Here is a 19495-nt window from a genome sequence, read left to right as displayed (position 1 = left end):
GGCCCCTCCTCCGACCCCCAGGAGCAGCTGCTTCGGAGCAGCGCACGCTGCGAAAGAGTGCCCTCCTCCGCCTTAAAGCCACAGAGGCCTCCCGACTTGACTTTATTTTTTTAAAGCAAATATTCATACTTGGTTAAAAAGAGACAGTAGTGAATGCGGTATGGACCGCTTCCCACTTCCCGACCGTGACGTAGACGTATTTTTTTGTTGCTTAGATTTTATTGATATAATATGCTCCATACATTTATTTCTCATCGTATCCCTTCCCCAACACTTCCCAGAGAGCTATCTTTATAATAAAGAATAAAAAAAGAAAAAGTTCTGCAAAACTAAACATTTTTTTTAAATCTGACTTTACATGCACACCTATGGGTCTGCAAAGTTCTGCAAAGTAGGGGCTAATAATGCCTTCTATATATCTCCCTCAGGGCCAAGCTTGTTCTTTATAATTTCACAATATTCAGTTTTCCATTTTTTGGTGGTTGCTGTATTTCCCACTTATATCCTGGTAGTCAATATGCATATTATTTTCCTAGACCTGCTCACTTCACTTTTCATCCATTCTTATGTCTTTTATGCTTCTCTGCAGTCATCCTGCTCCTGGTTTCCCACAGAGCAGTAATATCTGATCACATTCATGTTGTAATAACAACAATAACAACAAAATGGTTGCAAAGCGCGTTACAAATATTGCCTTATCCTCCCCACAAACATAAGACGTAGGTTCTATTATTATCCCCATTATACAGACGCGGAAACAGGTAAGCAAGAATTCAGGACTCGCAATTCTCACAATTGGTGTCTGAGGCAGGATTTAAATTCTTGTCTTCCTCACTCCAAGTCCAGCACTCTGCCCACTACGCCACCTAGCTGCCTGTTGTGTACCACAACTTTAGCCGTCCCCCAGTAGATGGACATCTACTTTCTTGTCAATTCTTTGCTACCACAAAAAGTGCTGCTGTAAATATTTTGGTATATATTGAGCCTTTATTTTTGTCAGTGACTTCCTAGGGCCATATTCCTAGCAGTTGAATACTTGGGTAAAAAGCATGAACATTTTAGCCACTTTGTTTCTATAAATCCAAATTGCTTTCTATAACAGTTGCACCAATTCACATCTCCATCAGTGACAGATTGGTATGCCTGTCTTTCCACACCCTCTTTAGCACAGTATTGACTATTCTCATCTTTTGTAACCTTTGACAGTTTACTAGTTGTTAGGTGAAACCTCAAGGTTATTTCAATATCTTTAACACAGCAATTTTTCTTTTGAGGATTGTTCCTGTCTTTTCACCACTTTTCTATTGGGGAATGGCTTTTGGCTTTACATGTTTTAGTCTGTATAACTCAAATATCAAAGTATTATCAGACATGTTTAGTGCCAACATCTTTTCCCAGTCAATGCCCTCCTAGATGAATAATTTTGTTTGTACAAAAGGTTTTTTTAATTTCGTGTAATCAAAATTACCTGTTTTGTCTTTTGTAATTGCTTCTTTCCCTTGTTTGGTTAAAAATTCATTTCTTACTCATAGCTGTGAAAGGTATGTGATCTAGTCTAATTTTTTAATGGTATAATCTTTAATATTCAGGTCACATATCCATTTTTAATTTATTGTGGAACATAGTGTAAGATATTGCTCTAAATCAGACTGTCTTCCAGTTTTTACAGCACTTCTTATCATACAGGAAGCTCTCTCCTAACTAGTTGATGTTTTATGACTTATCAAACAGCGTTATTGAGGTCAATTATTTCTGATTATTTTTTCTCTAGTTTGTTCCACTCATCTGCTTTTCTATTTTTTAATCATCACAACATGTTCCAATGATATTGCTTTATAATGCAGTTTGAGGTATGGAAGTTTTCATCCCTTTTCATTCCTATATTTTATTCATTATTGCCTTTCATATTCTAAATTTTTTCTTCCTCTAGCTATGTAAAGTATCCCTTTAATAGTTTTATTGGCATGGCATTAAAATTATAAATTAATTTTGGCACCAATACTGTACTATTAAACTATAACTTGTATAGCCACAACCAGAAACACAAAAACAGTCCTCCATATGTCATAAAATTCAGAGTAAACCCCAAGTCAGACATAAATACCAAGTCCTTCAAACAGTAAAACTACCTCAATTGGAAGTCAGGAGACACACAATGTCTAAGCATGGTTTTGTGTGCCATAAAAGAAATAAAGGCAGTGAAAACAAGTTTATATTCCAGTTTAGGTCCTTCAAGATCTTCAACCCAAAAGGTCTTTTTTCATTAGTCCCTGACATTCTATACATAGAACTCCCAAAACAGGAATTTCCTGATCTATTCTCCCTTCATTCCTCAAAACTCTGAAACTTGGTGCACTTTTTAGATAGTTTCTCAATAGAAAAATATGCAATCCAAACTATTTTGTAACCTAAAACTTCTTTCTTATACCTGTTTTGAGTCTGAAGCAGTATTTCTTCTGTTTTGCTTGAAGCAGTTGAATTTGAGAAGAGTATTATTATTATATTATTATCATTAATAGTAAAGTGTCATTCCTACAGTTCATTTAACCAAAACAGGTGAAAAGTTTAAAATATCTTATTTTAAACTGAATAAAATCTAACCAAAGTCATGTAAATGTAATTCAAATTTTCTGGCCAAGAAACTGATCATTTACTTTTTTTAAGAAACGCAAAACTAATTGAAAATTTCTAATCAAAGGTGCATGGTACCATAATGTTAGACTAAGCTTAATGAGCCATAAGTAGCAAGATATGATGAACATTTTTTACCATGGGAAAAGGCTCCAATCCTTAAAGCACAGCTGCCCTTTGGATTTTATATGGGAATTCTGCTATTGGCGGGTCACCAGCTTTATATTGTTCTCGTAGTCATTATTTTATCAGGTAGTATTTTTTTTAAAAAAGGCATTTTGTAATACGTTTGCTACATGTTTTCACTACCAATAGTCACAGTTGCTTAGGAGAGTAACAAACTTCCACAGTACACAATGTTCTCAAGTTCCTTAATTGTAAAGTGATTACTTCAGATGACCTCCAAGGCCTGTTCTCATTAGTTGTTCTTTTCTTTGAGTCTAACTAAATCAGAGGTTCTTAACCTATGGGCAGCTTTAAGGTAGTGCCTGATAACGTGGATGGGATAAAAACTACATTTATATTTTCACTAATATCTAACTGACGTTTAAGTTTTCCTTCACTTGTAAAGTTTTTAAAAAATTCTTTTCAGGAGGGCAGCTAGGTGGTGAAGTGGATAGGACACTGGCCCTGAAATCAGGAGGACTGGCTGTGTGACCCTGGGCAAGTCACTTAACCCCAATTGCCTAAAAAATAAAAATTCTTTTCAGATGGGGTCCATAGACTTCACCAGATAATCAAAGAAAGGCCTCAGTGACAAAAAAAAGTTTTTTAAAAAATCCCTGATCTAGATTATTATATACCTTACTTTTTGGTAACTCCCATGCAATGCCTTTTAATATTTTCAGTCAATTAGTGATCTTAATGACTTGACTACTCCTTAAGTGGTGAAGACCCAAACCTGCCAATCAACAAGTATTCATTACCATCAGCTGGAGTCAGGAAGAGTTCAAATCCAGCCTCAGACATTTACCAGCTGTAATACCCCGGGCAAGTCACTTAACCCTGTTTGCCTCAATATCATCATCTGAAAAATGAGCTGGAGAAGAAATGGCAAATCACTGTAGTATCTTTACCAAGAAAACCCCAAATGGGGTCACAAAAAGTCAGACATGACTGAAACAACTGAACAACAACATTAAAAATGAAGAGGAAAAACATCTGGACCCACAATGATTTAAAAATGCAGCTGTAACAGTCATTTACTAAATAAAATTTATCAATATCTTTTTCTGACTAGTAGTTTTGTACTTACTGGATATGTTATCTCATCAGTGAAGACTGTACAACAACGACAAAGACACTGTTAGAGACTTTACTGGGGATACAAATACAATTAATAAAACAATCCCTACTCACAAGGAGCTTACATACTAATGTGGGAGACAATGACACATAAAAGTATATATATAATATAAATACAAAGTAGTTATTTACAAGATAGTTTGAGATATAAGGCACTATCAATTGGGAAGAATCAGGAAAATTTTCAGGAAGAAGATAGAGAATGAGCTATATCTTGAAAGAAGAGTGCATTCTAAACATGAGGGACCACTACAAAGGTTTAAAGATGGAAGACCAATTTGGCTGGATTGTAAAATGTGAAAGAGGCAAATTATTTTCAATGAGGCTGGAAAGAAAGACTGGAGACAGGTCATAAAGGGCTTTAAAAGTTAAGCAGAGGAATTTATATTTTATCCTTGAGGCAACAGAGTTATAGGACTTGATTGAGTTAAGGGAGTGATGTGGATACATCTTCACTTAAGGAAAATCTCTTTGGCAGCAATGTAGGGGATAGAATAAAGTAAGGAGACATGTAGGTAGAAGGCTATGATAATAATCTAGATGAGAGGTAATGAGGACTTGAACAAAGGTGGTAACTGTCAACAGAGAAAAAGGCTGCAAGAGACATTGTGTCAGAAATGGCAAGATTTGGCAACTGACCAGGTTTGTAGGGTAAGATTAAAGAGTTGAGGATAATACAAAGGTTACAAACCTGGGAGACTAGAAAAAAATGATTGGCCTTTTGACAGAAATAAGGAAATTTGGAAATGAGGTAGAGGATTGACCATAGCTTTCCATAAATTCTCAACAAATTATTTACCCAATGTGCTAGAGAACTTCTTTTCAAATTTCCCTGGGTACCAGTTCAGCATTCCAGCTGTCCTGTTTCCTTTATTATTGCTCTGGTGCCCCTCTTCCAATAATAAATTATTATAGTGTCTTTTATATCACTTCTTGTAAAAAAAGAAAAGAAAGAAAGGGAGAAAGAAAAAACCAAGCATAGGATCATAAATTTGGGGCTGGAAAGGAATTTGGCGACCATTTAGTCCAACTCCCTTATTTTTTGGATAAAGAAATTGAGGCCCAAGGTGGTAAAGTGATATGCTAAAGCCTATTTATATCCAACAAAGAGCTCTCCATTAACACACTTCAAGCTACCTGCAGTTTGAATCATCAGAGATCATAGTGTTCACATATAGCATAACCAAAAAGAATTAGTTTAAAAAAATAAACTGTGTGTGTGAAAGAGAGAATCTTGGGACCATCAAAAGAACTGCTCAGTATTCCAAATGCAATCCAAACAGCTCTTCTCCTCTGCAATTCTGGGTCTAGCTCATTGTCCATCTGCAGAGTCAGTCCAAGATATATTACTTGCTCAAAATATTATTTTGAGCACTGTCCAACTTATATCATAACATGTACACTGTCTTATGTATATAGTAGATGATGAATATTTGTTGATTGTGGGCAAAAATTATTAGACATATTTGTAGTGAGTAACTGGCACTACCACCAATTTTTATTCCTATCAATTATTCTAACAATCTAAATTAATTTATTAGTCTATCCTGAATTCCTTGTGTTTGATACTGTGCTTGACAGAGTAGAGAACAACATGAGGAGTATAAAACCACCCTTGAGGATCTTGTGAGATAAAATCATTTTGGAGGAAAAATAGTAACATCCAGTGACAAAATAATAATAATAAAAAAGTATATAATTAATTGCTAAATTGCAAAGTAATGACTATGTGTTTTCTACATAAAAAAAAAGATGTGAATGGTCAATAGAAAGGACGGAGGGGAAAACCAAGCATTTATTAAGTGTCTAATACATGCCAGGTATTGTGCTAAGCACTTTAAAAGTATTATCTCATTTGACCCTCACAACAACCCTGGCAGCTGGGTGCTATTATTATTATTCTTATTTTAAAATTGAAGAAACTGAGGCAGATGGAGGTTAAGTAGCTTGTCCAGGGTCACATAGCTAGTATCTGAGGTTGAATTTGAACTCATCTTCCTAACTCCAGGTCCAGCACCCTATCTACTGTACCACCTACACTTTATGAAGTACACTTAGACTTTATGAAGGAGATAAAACATGAGCTCTGCCTTCAGGAATGAATAGACTTTAGATAGGCAAGAGAAAAGGGAGAATATTCTAGGCTAGGGGAATAGCATGAACAGAGATACAAGGGTAGGAAGACTAAGGGAGGAATGTCTGAGAGGCAGCAAGCAGACCATTATAGACAAAGTAAGGGTTCTTATTAGGGATAGTAAGGAGGTAAAGTTCAATAAATGTTGGAGATTATGAAAGATTTTGAATGCCAGCCTAAAGAGTTTTATCATACAGGCAACAAGGGCCCATTAAAAATATTTGAATTTGAATGATGAAAATTAAGTTTAAGGAACATTCATCTCACAGTGTACTGGGTGGATGGGAAGAAGAGACTAGAGACAAAATGACCAGTTAGAAGACCATCGCATTATCGCACTATAGATTAGGTCACTCTGACAAGGTCCTAAACTATGAGGCAGTACTTGGAAGGGAAAAGAAAAGGTAGAGGGACTCATAGATGACTTTATTTTAACTTGGGTGACATTGCTAGTACCATTCACCTAAATAGGGAGGCTAAAAGCAGAATTGATTTGAGAAAATGATATCATTAGTACATTTCATTGGTGTTTAGATGTAAGCTTGACATAATGGTCCATTTAAAGGCATATATCCAATAGTTAGCTAGACAAAGACTGAATTTTAAGAAAGTCAGAGCTAGAGCTATATATATATAAAATAGAGAGAAGGCCAGTAACTTAATCTTCAGAAATAGCTAAAATTAAGAGATAAGAATAATAGGAAATAAGGTTAGATATTGTTTGGCCCAATTATGGAGACTAGTAAATACCAGATCACAGAATTGTCTATTTGTTAAACAACAACGAGCTATCATAGTTTCTCTAGTAGGGTAAATGACATGGTGAAAGTGATGTTTTCAAAATATTCCTCCAGAAAAGGGAGGGAGCAGCACAGAGACGGGAGGCAGGAATACCAGTGAGGAGGACATTACAATATTCCAAGGGCAATGAAGGCTAAGGTGAGGATGGTAATTGTAGGAATATAGATGTAAAGTTCCCCTCCAAAGTTTCTATCCTGAGAGACTGAAAGAATCATGGTATTAATTATTCCATCATGCTAGGTAGGCATGAGAAAATAAAATCCTCATCCTCTAGGAGTTTATATTATACTGGAAACATCTACAGCAATAAATAAATACAGAGGAATATAAAGGAAGCATATGGAAACTACAAATGTACACAGATAAGTAAATAGAAAAGAAAAAGTAAATACAAAGTAATATCTGGAAACAACATATAAACAGATAATAATATACGAAATAATACCAAGTGGAGTAGGGGAGAACACTAGCAACAGGAGGGATATGGAAAGGTAGCATTTAAGACTTAAGTTGACTTGAGGAGAAGGGAGCTGAGGATTGCAAAAGGCAGGATAAGCAGAGAGAGCCCTCAAGTGTGGGGCAAAGGAAGAAAAGCCTAAACGTTTACTCAGCAGGAGTGAACTATTAAAGAATTTGAGGACAGACAGCTTTACATTTATATCCTGAGCTAGAGCTTACAGCCTGAAGGCAGTTATAGAAAACTAGATCAAAGTTACAGATTTGGGAGTCCTTGGGTAGAGGTGATAGTGAAAACCACTGGGGTTCTCAGGATTAAAGGCAGAGAAGATCAAGAACTGAGTCTTATATATCCAATATACTATGTGCAAGGTTGTTGTTTGTTCTTCGTTTGCAAAGAGGACCATGACATCAGGAAGACGATGCCATGACTTGAAAGTGAATTGGATTTAAGTGAGGGAGGGCTGTGTAAGGCCAGGAGCCTCACTTTCTACTCTGGAGCCATCTGGGTCCAGTGGCAAGATATAGATCAGGGTGACTAGAGATGGCCCCAAGATAATATAGTCCTGTGGGAGCCAAAGGAAAGGAGATATTTAAGTAATGTTGTCAAATACCACAAATAGTTTGGTCAAAGAAGGAGGAAAAAGTCATTTGCCTTAGGTAAAACAAAGATACTGGAGAACTTAATTTTGAGAGATCATAAACTTTTTGAGGGCTGAGATTATATTAATCCTGGAAAAACTTTCTTCCCCTCTCTTCTCTGTCTTCCAAAATTCCAATCATTATTCAGGCCTATTTCAAACCCCCCTTTCCTAATCTGCCAGTGGTGCCAAACATGGCAGAGGCAGTAAGTACTAAAACTACTAGCCTTTGATATGTCTATACAGTGGTGTGAGGAAGCCAGCTTATAGTGGCTCAGAAGAGCTGATTATTAAATTTTCAGTATGAACATTTACACCTCAAAATCTTGCTACAAATCAGGGCTTTATTTATTGCTTTGTTGATTGGCTAAACTTAAGAAACAATGTAGTAAAAGTGTTCAAAATGTGTTCAATTTTTTTTTTCTGGAGAAGCTGTGCTCCCATGTCTATATCACTTGCTTTAAATTTTGGTTATCTTTTTATGATTACATACTAGATTTTAAGCACATTAAAGAAAACTATGTCTCATACCTCTCTTAATACATAGTAAGGTGGTGTTGCCTTGTATATGGTAGGTGATCAAGAAATAGTTAAGTGACTCATTCTCTGAAGCATTTAGTAAGTAATTCTTCTTTGGACATGGATTATACCTTTCCTGGAAAGTCAGTTGTAAAGTGAAATTCTGGTTGACCTCTAAGGTCCTTCCTATCACTACATCTATGATACCATGATACAAGACTCAATTTTATTAATATTATTATTATTAAATTAGAAATGTATTTCTCAAGGAAAAAATAATTCTGATATAATAAACTCACATTAAGAATGCAACAAGTCTATAAAATGAACTTTAAAGAATATGGATAAACATAAATCAGAAAATGATGCAATTGAAATAGTTGATTTCTGTGCAAAGCAGAGATTTGAAATCCTAATGGTTTTGCCATTTTTCTACCTTTCTTGCTTCACACTACCTTGAAAATTCTTATTTATACACAATAATTGCACTTGCCTGTACTTCTTTCACTTACACTTAATAATGTCTTCCCAGACATTTTTGCCTTCAGAAAAATAAGCTCTGCTCAAATACAGATTTTTTTTTTCAGAGCATACTGAACCAAAAAAATCAGACCCATGCATCTTTATATCCTTACATAGTATATCCAATTTCATGAAAAATCCATTAAAATGACATATGCCTAAGTGTATATTCTTATTGGTTTCCATTTTAAGGATGGTAGACTGAATGACAAATCTAACAAAGCATAGCTTGATGTCTTTTATTAGTGTATGAAGTTTTTTCAAAATAGTTTAACTCCACCAATTATTGGAAGGAAATGTTAGGTGGCCAAGTTAAAAGAAATCTCACTTTTTCAGTTAGATGGCCAAGGTAAGGTATTATGGAGTCTTTATCCAGCTCATTGTGCCCAAAGATTGCATGAATCCCTTTCCTCTCTTTCTCTATGACTCTGAATGCTGTAGAAGCCCAATAGAATGTAAACTCTTTGGGGGACAGCTTATTTAATTTTCTTCTTTGCATCCCCAACACTTTGCACATTCTAGACTTCTAAATACATCTTGATTATCATTTTTAGCAATAATAATAGGTGCTAGCATTTATATAGTGCTTTGAGGATTGCAATATGTTTTACATACATTATCAGAGCCAATGTTATTGCTGTTTCAAAAGTAGAAAAATATTATTTTGGATTATCTTGCTTTTTAAAGTAAATATTTGAGCATTTGAATATATGAGACATGAAAATCTTTTTAAAAATTTTTTGAATAGCTGTGGCGGGCTTTCTTTCAGAAAGGGCCTTTTACAGTGTTCCTTATTGCATGTGTTTAGGTTATATTAAACTGTGCACACATTTATTATTTATATATTTTATATTTTTGTATTATATCTTATATATGTAATATATTATATATATTTTATGGTTATATTTTCATATTATTTATGTAAGTGCTATTGACACTTGTCATGAATAATATACAAAACATAGATTCATAAAGTGCTTTAAGGTTTATACAGCCCTTTCTTCACAGTGCAAATATCTCCCTATTTTATAAATTTTGAAGTTAACAGTCAAGGTCAGGATTGAAACGCAGTTCTCCTGTCCCCCAGTCTCCAAGTCCAGCAATCTGTCATACCATATTGTCTTTCAAGGAGTAACACTGAAATTTACCACTGATCTATTTTCTCATAATAGATTATATGGGGGAAGGGAAGGGAATAAGTATTTACATAGCGACTACTACTGTCAGGTACTGTGCTAAGCACTTTACAAAATAGTAGATCACTTGATCCTCACTACAACCCTTTCAGGTAACTGCTGTTATTATCCTCATTTTACAGTTTAGGAAACTGAGACCAAAACCATCGGTTAAGTAAATCACCCAAGGCCAGTCACACAGCCACTAAGCGTACTTATTACATAGCACTTTCTTCACAACAATTCTGTGGGGTAGACAGTGTATTACCCCTATTTTATAAATTTTGAAGTTAACAGTCAAGGTCTGGATTGAAATGGAGGTTTCCTGATTCCAAGTCCAAGAAGAATGGAAAGGTGGGAGTAGGTCAGCTTATGTAGAGCTTCGAAAACTAAAAGATTTTTTATTTGATCGTGGAAGTAAAAGGGAGTCACTGGAGTTTACTGAACAAAGGGTGACGTGGTCAGCCCTGACCTTTAGGAAGATTAATTTGACAGCTGAGAGAATTAACTGGAGTGAGGAGAGACTTAAGGAAGGGCAAAATAACAAAAAACAAAAACAAAATCTCACAGAGTCTGCCTTAAGGGAAGAAAAAGTTCCCCCACTGTCCTTTACCTGTGGAGAGTCGCATAATATCAAAGTGTTCTAAGTGTGATTTTTGAAGAAAGAAAATAGTTTATCTTGCCGATTCGAAGGAAAATGCACCTAGCAAGCGCTTGATAAATATTTCACTCTTGAAGCAGTTTTGTTTTGTTTTGTTTTAAATTTCAGAAAACAGTAACTGATGGGCGTTAAACTGGAAGAAAGCCTGGCAAATCCACAATTCCGTCTACTTTCTCAGGACAACTTGGTTAGAAAGATCCTAGAACCCTCCGTTGGCACCAGGGAGAAAAAGGTTTCGATTTTGTTTTGTTTTCCCTAAGTCTCCCCTGGCAAGTTCAAGAACTTTCTGGCTTTAAAAGAGCAGCCAAAGCTGATAAAACAAACAAACAAAAACCCCAATCTCCTCGTTGCGGGGCAAGTGACAAAGAAGAGCCGAGCTCGCCAAACCGCAGTGCCTAGAGGAATTTACGGGGAACGATTTTCTGTTTTGGGCCGGAATGAACCCGGATTCTTGGGGACCAGCAGCAGCCTCCCGGGACTCTGACGCTTCACCAGAAGGGTCATTTCTGCAGTGGCTCAGCACCGAACCCAAGCCGCCTCCACCTGTCAAAGAGAGGGAGAAGAGAGGGTTCTGGCGGAAATCCGGGAGGGGCGGGGCTTCGGATCCACGTCTCCCAAGTCCCTTCCATAGCATGCGTGGATTGGGCAGCCTACAAGGGGAGACCGCGTTCTCTTCTCCACCTCCAGAACCTCTTCTCTGTCAGCCGTGCGCCGCCAAAGCGCCGGCTCCTCAGCACCGGATATGTTACTTAGCTGCGGTCCAAGGCTTAAGAAAAAAAAACTCCAAAAAAGAACTGGGGTGTTGCGGGGGAGACCAGCCGCGTCTTCTCTGCGCAAGCCTGGCCGTCCTCAGGTTCAACTTCCTGCACTAGAAGATGTTTTCCTACTCCAGCAGCTGCTAACCTCCAGGGTGCGGACCGGCGCGCCCACGGCCCGCCCCCTCCGCTCTCAGTGGAGGGTGGAGCGGTACTTGCCTAACCCCCTCGTAAGGAACGCGGGGGCGCGCCCGTAAGAGCTCAAGGCGGTGCTCTTTGGCTTGTACCTTCTTCTCACCCTTTTTGAACCCGCCCCCTAGCCCGCTGCCCTATCACCGGGCGCGCTGCCACGAAGAGGCGCGCCTGGAACCAGCCGGCACGCGGGCCGAACGGGACTGGAAGGGAGGGGATCGAGGAGCCCCGATCCTGCTCCTCCGCGCGCGCGCTCCCGCCCTACACCCCCGTGACGTCCCGCGCCGAGGCGCTGTAGCTGTTCGTGCCGCTGTCATGGCGTCTACTCCTCTCTCTGAAGAGAAGCGGCCAAGGTCTAGATAGAGTCGGGGGCTGGCGGCTCGGCATGGAGAACAGCCCCGAGAGCCGGCAGCCGCTAGGACACGGGGCGGAGGCGGCCGCGGCGCCGGCAGCGGGGACGGCTTTTCTCGAGGGAGGGGCAGATGAAAACAAGAACAGCGCTGGGCACAACCCTGAAGCGAAGCCGTTTGCAGAACCTAGAAGCGCCCGCGATGGGCAGGGGGCGGCGGCCGGCCCCGGTAGCCGCCCGCAAGCGCATTCCCCCGGGGTCACCGCTCGGGACCCCGGAGCCGGCGGCTCCCACCCCGGCTCGGAGCAGAAGCACAAGCGAGAGAGCCCCACGGCCTCGGAGGCGGCTCCGAGAGGGCAGCACAAGGTGACCGCTGCCTCGGAGAAAGCCGAGGCCGGAGGAGAACCGGCGCCCGCGGGGACTTGTCCGCCAGCGGCTGGAGATGCAGGCGGCGGCCTCAGCAGCAGCAGCAGCCCCAGCCCCAGCAGCAGCAGCAGTCCCAGCAGCAGCAGCGTCCCGAGCCCTCCCGGGGAATCTCCGAGCCTGGATTCCCTGGAGTCCTTCTCCAATCTACATTCTTGTCCCAGCAGCTCCGAATTCTGCAGTGAGGACGGGCCCGAGCCCAAGGGCCGGGAGGAGGAGGAGGAGGAGACGGCGTCTGGCGGAGCTGCCCCTCTCTGTAAGGAGGAGGGAGAGGCCGCTCAGGTGCTGGCGGCCTCCAAAGAGCGCTTCCCGGGACAGTCTGTATATCACATCAAGTGGATCCAGTGGAAGGAAGAGAACACGCCCATTATCACCCAGAATGAAAACGGACCCTGCCCTTTGCTGGCCATCCTCAATGTATTGTTCCTGGCGTGGAAGGTACATTCAGCAGCCTTTCTATTCCCGGCAGCTTTTAGGGAAGGAAAGGTGGGAAGGAAGAAAGGAGCCCCAGGGTCGGCAGATATCTTCCTTCTTTTCCTTTCCTGTTCACTTTTCCCCTTTTCATATTACATGAAATGCATACGGGGACTCTTCCGTTGAAGGAATATTCTCAGATAAATATCGAGTGCTGTCCCCTGACGCTTCCTCTTGTAATATTTTAATATTAGTTCAGATTTTTGTCCATGTTTTTGTACAGCTGTTACCTAGTAGCTAAAGCATCTTAAACTTACCTCCACCCCCCCAAAAAAAAACAGAGCAAAAAACTTACATCTTCCTACTCCATGCCCATTTATGAACCTCAGATGTCATTTTTTTTAAATTGAGAAGCATTGACAAAAGTAAGTTATAGGTACCACTATCAATTTTTGATGTTGTTTTAGAACAAGTTCTAAAGGTCATCTCTCTTTTTAAATCTCTGGTCAATATATAGGTTATTGAATATAGGATAGAGAAGACCTTCACACATTTTTTCCATTTATGGAAAACTATTGGTCTTGAACACAAAGGGTACTGTAGTTTCTTTCGTTTCTCTATGCAAAGCTTTCGTTCTGGTTGCTTTTTACCTGCCTCATTTCTTGTCCCCTTGACTGCGATATTTTATTAATACTATCATTTTACTATATGTTTACTATGTATAATATATATAAAATGCCATATATACTGTGTATTGCTCTTTATACACTACGTGTTACCATCAGCAGTAATCTATTCCTATGCCAGAGGAGTTAATAGTGATGTCAAAGGCCAAAAAACAAAATCCAGAAAGGATAGAGAGGAATATTAAGATATGAGACCACAATATAAATGCCCTAATGGCTTGTCGTTCTGCAAGAAGGAGAAACAGTTTGACTAGATGGTATTAATGTAATATGTGTGGTATTTACAATACAGTAAAACCTCAGTAATTTGGGACCATTTAGGGTGAAGACCAGGTAAAAGTCCACCCTTTTTAGTGGTTACTTCTTTAGGGATGATATAGAAGAAGTGGAAAACAGTGCATGCCCTTGATGAACTTATCATCTATTTGAACACACAAAGTTTATTTTATTAGAACAACTAGAGAAAACAGGACAGGACATAATACTAGATTATGTGGTGCAGACTACAAATGCCAGATGAATTCTGAGAAGTGAAAGGTCATTTGTGGATTAGAGTAGAGCAGGACAGCTTGGCAGAATAGCTGGGTTTGAGTTGTGTCCGGAATGGAGGCGTAGAATTTGAGTTGTCTGGAATGAGAGGACTTCAGGTGGAGGGAACAGCATAAATCAAAGTTTAAAAGCCAAAATGAACTTGGAGGTGTGGGGTTGTATTTTTTTGGTAGAATTGGAGGAGTCAATATATCCATTTAATAGTGGAAGGTTCATATTTGTGAATAGTAAAAGGTTAGAGGAATAAAGTGTACACAGTTGTTGGAGACCTTGGATAACAAAGCTGAGGAGTTTAGTTAATTGTTTTAATCTAAGTCCCCAACCTTTTTTTGAGGAGTTACTTTTTGTAAGAGGAAGGTCATTGTTAGATGCTACAGTTGGGATGGAACCTGGAAACACTTTCAGAAATATTAATCTGATTGTCAGGTACAAATTGGATTAGAGGGTGCAAAGTTTGGAAGCAGAGCACATCAACTAGGAGGAGACCATTGCAATATTCCCTGTATCAGAGAATGTTAACTCAGTTCAACAAATGTTTATTGAGCTCTGATTATTTGCCAGACTCTGGGGATACAAAGACAGAAATGAAGGAGGAACTTATATTCTACCGCGGGATACAATGTAATACAAAATAAGCAAGTAGTAAGTGATTTCAAGAGGGACAGTATGCTAATAAATGGGCTGGGGCAGGTGGGGGGAAGTGTCAGAAAAAACCCTCTCATGTAAGAAATGTCATTTGAACTGTGCTTTGAAGGTTGCTAGGGATTGTATGAGAAAGGTGAGAAGACTGGTTAGAAGTAAGGTGGGGGATCAGTGGAGAGGGTGATGGAATGTAATGGTTATCTTCAAAAAGGCTAACACATGGAAGAAAGAGGAGAGAATACATTCCAGAAATGGAGGAAACACTAGCCAAGAAATGGAATGTAATTTATAGAGAAGAGCTAGCAGGCTATTGTGACTGGAGCAGAGATCTTGTGAAAGAATATAAAATGAAATAAGACTGGAAATAGTAAAGGAGAATGAGATTGTGGACAGCTTTAATTGCCAAATAGATGATGTTATCATATAGGCTTATGCATTTTATCATACAAGCCATAGGAGACATTGAAAATATTTTAGTTTTTATTTATGTCTTTTCCCATACTTTCCCCAGTACACCTCCCTCCACCCTCCTAGAGAGACATCCTATTTAACAAATATTATTTCTTAAGAGAAAAAATTAAAGGAGGAAAAAAATCACTGTAACTGATCAAAAAAAAGTCTGAAAATATGTGCAATATAAGGGACCTCCCACTTCTGCCAAAGGGTGGAATGGGAGTATTTTCTCACATCTGTTCATTCTAGCAATGCTCTTTACTTATAATTTTGCAATATTCCCTCTTTAGGTAATTCTTTATATTTACATTGTTGTAGTCATTGTGTATATTGTTTCCTTGGCTCTGCTTACTTCACTCTGCAACATATGTAGATTTTCCCATGCTTTTCTGTATTCATCACATTCATCAGTTCTTAGAGCATAGTCATGTACCACAATTTGTTTAGCCGTTTCCCAATTGAAGGGCTGTTTCTAATTCATCTCTATCATAAAAAGTTCTGCTATAAATATTTTAGTTTATATGATGACTTTCTTCTTATTAACGACCTCCTTGGGGTATAAGCCCAATAGTGAAATCTGTGAGTCTAAGGGTACGGGCTTTTTAATTACTCTATTTGCAGAATTCCAAATTGCTTTCCAGAATGGTTGTACTGATTTACAGCTCTACTAACCATGCATTAGTTTGCCTGTCTCCCCACAACTCCTTCCAACATTAATTATTAATGTGTTTATAGTCTTTGCCAATTTGCACTGTGTTAGGTGAAACCTCAGGTTGTTGTGATTTGAATTTCTTCAAATTGGGAACATTCTTTCACAAGGTTGTTAATAGTTTGCAATTCTTTTAAGAACTTTCATAGCCTTTGACCACTTGTTGCAACAACAACCACCACCACCTCTAAAGTGGATAGAATGAGGAAGACTTCTCTTACTGAATTCATATCCAGACTCATACACTAGCTGTGTGACCCTGGGCAAGTTACTTAACCCTGTTTACCTCAGTTTTCTCATCTTGTAAAATGAGCTGGAGAAGGAAATGGCAAACCACTCTAGTATCTCTGCCAAGAAAACCCCAAAAGGGGTTATGAAGAGTTGGAAGTGACTGAAAATGACTAAACAGTAACAAATTAGGTAAATTTAATATAAATATTTTCTCCTTTTTCCCATTTTCCCTGATTCCCTTCTTATTCTAGGTGCAATACTTTTGTTTCTGCAAAAGCTTTTCAATAACATGTAATCAAAGTTAATCTATTTTATCTTCTGTAATTGCCTCCATCTCTTATGAGGTCAAGGCTACGCCTGCCAATAACTGTGAAAGGGATATGATCTTCTAGTCTTCTAAGTTTTTGTGGTATGATCTTTAATATTAAAGTCATTTATCCATTTAGACTGTGTCATAGAATATAGAATGAAGTATTGGATTAAGTTTAAAATTCAGTCAGACTGTTTTCCAGTTTCATTACCAGTTTTTTTTAATCAACGAGCATGTTCTTTACTAAATAATTTATATTTCCACTTTATTGAACTCTAAGTTAATTGAGTTCTATTGTTTCTGATCCTCTAGTCTGTTGCGCTGAGCTACTCCTTTACTTTTTAAGCAATGCCAAGTGATTTTGATAACTACTGGTGCTTTAAAATATAGTTTGAGGTCTGTAAGTGTATTCCTCCTTCATCTCTACTTCATTTCATCTTTTCCTTCTATATTCTAGATCTTTTATTTATCCAAATGAATTATTTTATCGTCCTATCAAGTATCCCTTTGATGACTTGATTTGTATAGCATTAAAATGTAAATTAACTTTATGATATTGTTATTTTTTATTATATTGGCCCAGCCCATTCAAGCACTAAATATTCCTCCACTTATTCAAGTTTTTTTTTCTTTAAGGAGCATTTCATAATTGAACCCATACAGGTATTTTGTATGCTTTGGTATATTGATCCCCAGATATTTTATATATTTTGTAATTATTTGGAATGAAATTTCCCTTTCAGTCATTACCTCTTGGCTTTTGTTATTATTACATAGATTTGTTTTGGGGGGTTTTTTGGGGGGTTTTTTGGTTTTTTTGCTTCTTGGTGAGGCAGTTAGAATTGTGATTTGCCCAGGGTCACACAGCTAGTAAGTGTCATGTTTCTGAGACTGGATTTGAACTCAGGTCCTCCTGACTCCAAAGCTAGATTTGTTTTTTTTTTAAATATATATAACCTGCAACTTAGCTGAAACTATTCTGTCAGTATCTTTGCTGATTCACTGGAATTTTTGCAGTAAACCATATCAGCAAATAGTGATGAATTTATCTCCTTTTTACCTATCTTTACAACTTTAATTTATTTCTGTTGTCTTATTGCTAGCATTTCACAGTTATATGAAATAATAATGAGGATATTGGGCATCCTTGATTTACTTCTTGATTTATTGGAAATTTTTGAGTAGGAGGGTGACATGTTCATACTTATATTTTAGGAATATCAGTTTAGGAACTGTATAAAGCCTGGTTCAGTCAGGGGAGAGACAGAAGACCCAGAGGCCAATTAGAAGACTGTTTTAAGAATCCAGGTGAGAAGTATTGAGGGCCTAATTTAGCACAGTCTGTGGTTTATTCTAGGTTAGTGACTCAAAAAAACCAAAAAGCTAGAGACCAACGGTGTGTGGTATTACATGCCTCTGTAATCCCTGCTACTATGGTTGTTATTTGTCCTTCCTTCTTTTAGAGGACCAATGACATCATGAGAGTGATGTCTTGACTTGCTCATGAATTAGATTTAAGTGAGGCAGAACTGCAAAAAATCATCAGCCTCACTCTGTCCTTTAGAGTCCTCGCAAGCTGATGGATCATTTGACTTCAGGAGTTCTGAGTCTCAATAGGACTGAAGCTGATCATTGTCCACATTAAATCTGGTACTAATATTGTATGGTGAGCCCCAGAGTGGGGAGGGTGAGGACTCAGTGCACTAGACTACCTGATGAGGAGCTGTTTGGAAATAGAGCAGATCAAAGCTTCTGTGCCAATCAATAGTGGGATCCAGCAGGGGAGTGGAAGCTGTAGTTCCAACCTAGGCAAAACAGGGAGACTCAGTTTCAAAAGAAAAGAAGATCCCAAGGTGGGATACATTTTAACAAGTAGAACTTAGTGAGTGAGTAGGGAAGATGAAGAAGGAAGAGACACTGTCTTCAGGACTATGAAACTAGTATTATAGTGACACAGTTAACAGCAATAGAAGAGTTTGGATATTTTTTCTCTTTTTTACTTTGTATTTCTTTTGGTAGGGGAGGGAGAGGTAAGTATTTGGAAATGAAGATGATATAAACAGTGAAATTTTAAAAATTTTTTTTACATTTTTTAAAGCAATGGAGAAGTTGGAAAGGGGAGCCAGTTTATGGGAGGGTAAAAATGAATTCCATTTTTGGCATGTTAAATTTTAAAGAGACTGTAGTTGGTTGTTTTTTTTTTGACATGGAAATGCTGATTTGTGAGTTATGTGGTGATCTACTTTGGGGGTCATCAATAGAAGTGATAACAGAAATCAATGGAATTGGTGGCCACTATCCATAAACACTTAATTGAGTTATCTCTTCTGCCCAAGTTACTCTTAGGTGTGGGGCTATAATGCAGTATAAAACTGAAATCGATCTCAAGGAGCTAAAAATTCCAATGTCAGTGGTGTTGAGAAGTATTTATAATTAAAATAGCTTCATTTTGTACAGCATTTTAAACTTTGTGAAGCACCTTGTCTCTTTTGATCCTCACAATAACCTTGTGAAGTAGGTGTTATTAGCCACATTTTACAAACATAGAAATAGACATTTAAGTTAAGTGATTTGTCCAGAGTCACATACCAGATAAATATCTGAGGCAGGACTTATCTCAGATAATTTTTGATGACTGCCAAGTCTCAAACTTTGTCTACTGTTCTGTGTTGCTTCTAGATGATTGATGCTACCTGGATTCAGAAGAGTGAGAGATTACCATGAGCTATGATACAATTGGGAAAAAAATCTCACAGAGGTGGTAAGACTAAGCTAGGTCTTAAAGAAAAAGTGAGATTTAACAAGAAGAAGGGAAGATTTAACAAGATATGGGAATGTAATTTGCAAAGCTTTGGAGGTAGGAATGAGCATGGCATCTTTTGGGGAACATTGAATAGAACAAGATACAGCATAGGTTTGCATTGTAGAGTAGTGGGA

General features: G+C 38.3%; 1 protein-coding gene across 3 annotated transcripts in view; it reads left to right on the top strand.

Moving 5' to 3' along the window:
- The first annotated feature begins 11413 nt into the window (after positions 1–11413).
- The window catches only part of MINDY2 (MINDY lysine 48 deubiquitinase 2), a 118712-nt gene continuing 110630 nt past the window's right edge, over positions 11414–19495 (top strand). For all 3 annotated transcript variants that reach the window (XM_020981854.2, XM_020981846.2, XM_020981837.2), the window contains exon 1: positions 11414–13002. In XM_020981854.2, coding sequence (XP_020837513.1) covers positions 12178–13002 — 825 coding nt within the window. In that variant the 5' untranslated portion in view covers positions 11414–12177. The remainder of the gene's footprint in view (positions 13003–19495) is intronic.

This window comes from Phascolarctos cinereus, unplaced genomic scaffold, assembly GCF_003287225.1.
Source record: "Phascolarctos cinereus isolate Bilbo 61053 unplaced genomic scaffold, phaCin_HiC Scaffold_3;HRSCAF=262, whole genome shotgun sequence".
Lineage (NCBI taxonomy): Eukaryota > Metazoa > Chordata > Mammalia > Diprotodontia > Phascolarctidae > Phascolarctos > Phascolarctos cinereus.
Note: the sequence above shows the minus strand (reverse complement) of the source record. Positions and strands in the feature narration are given on the sequence as shown.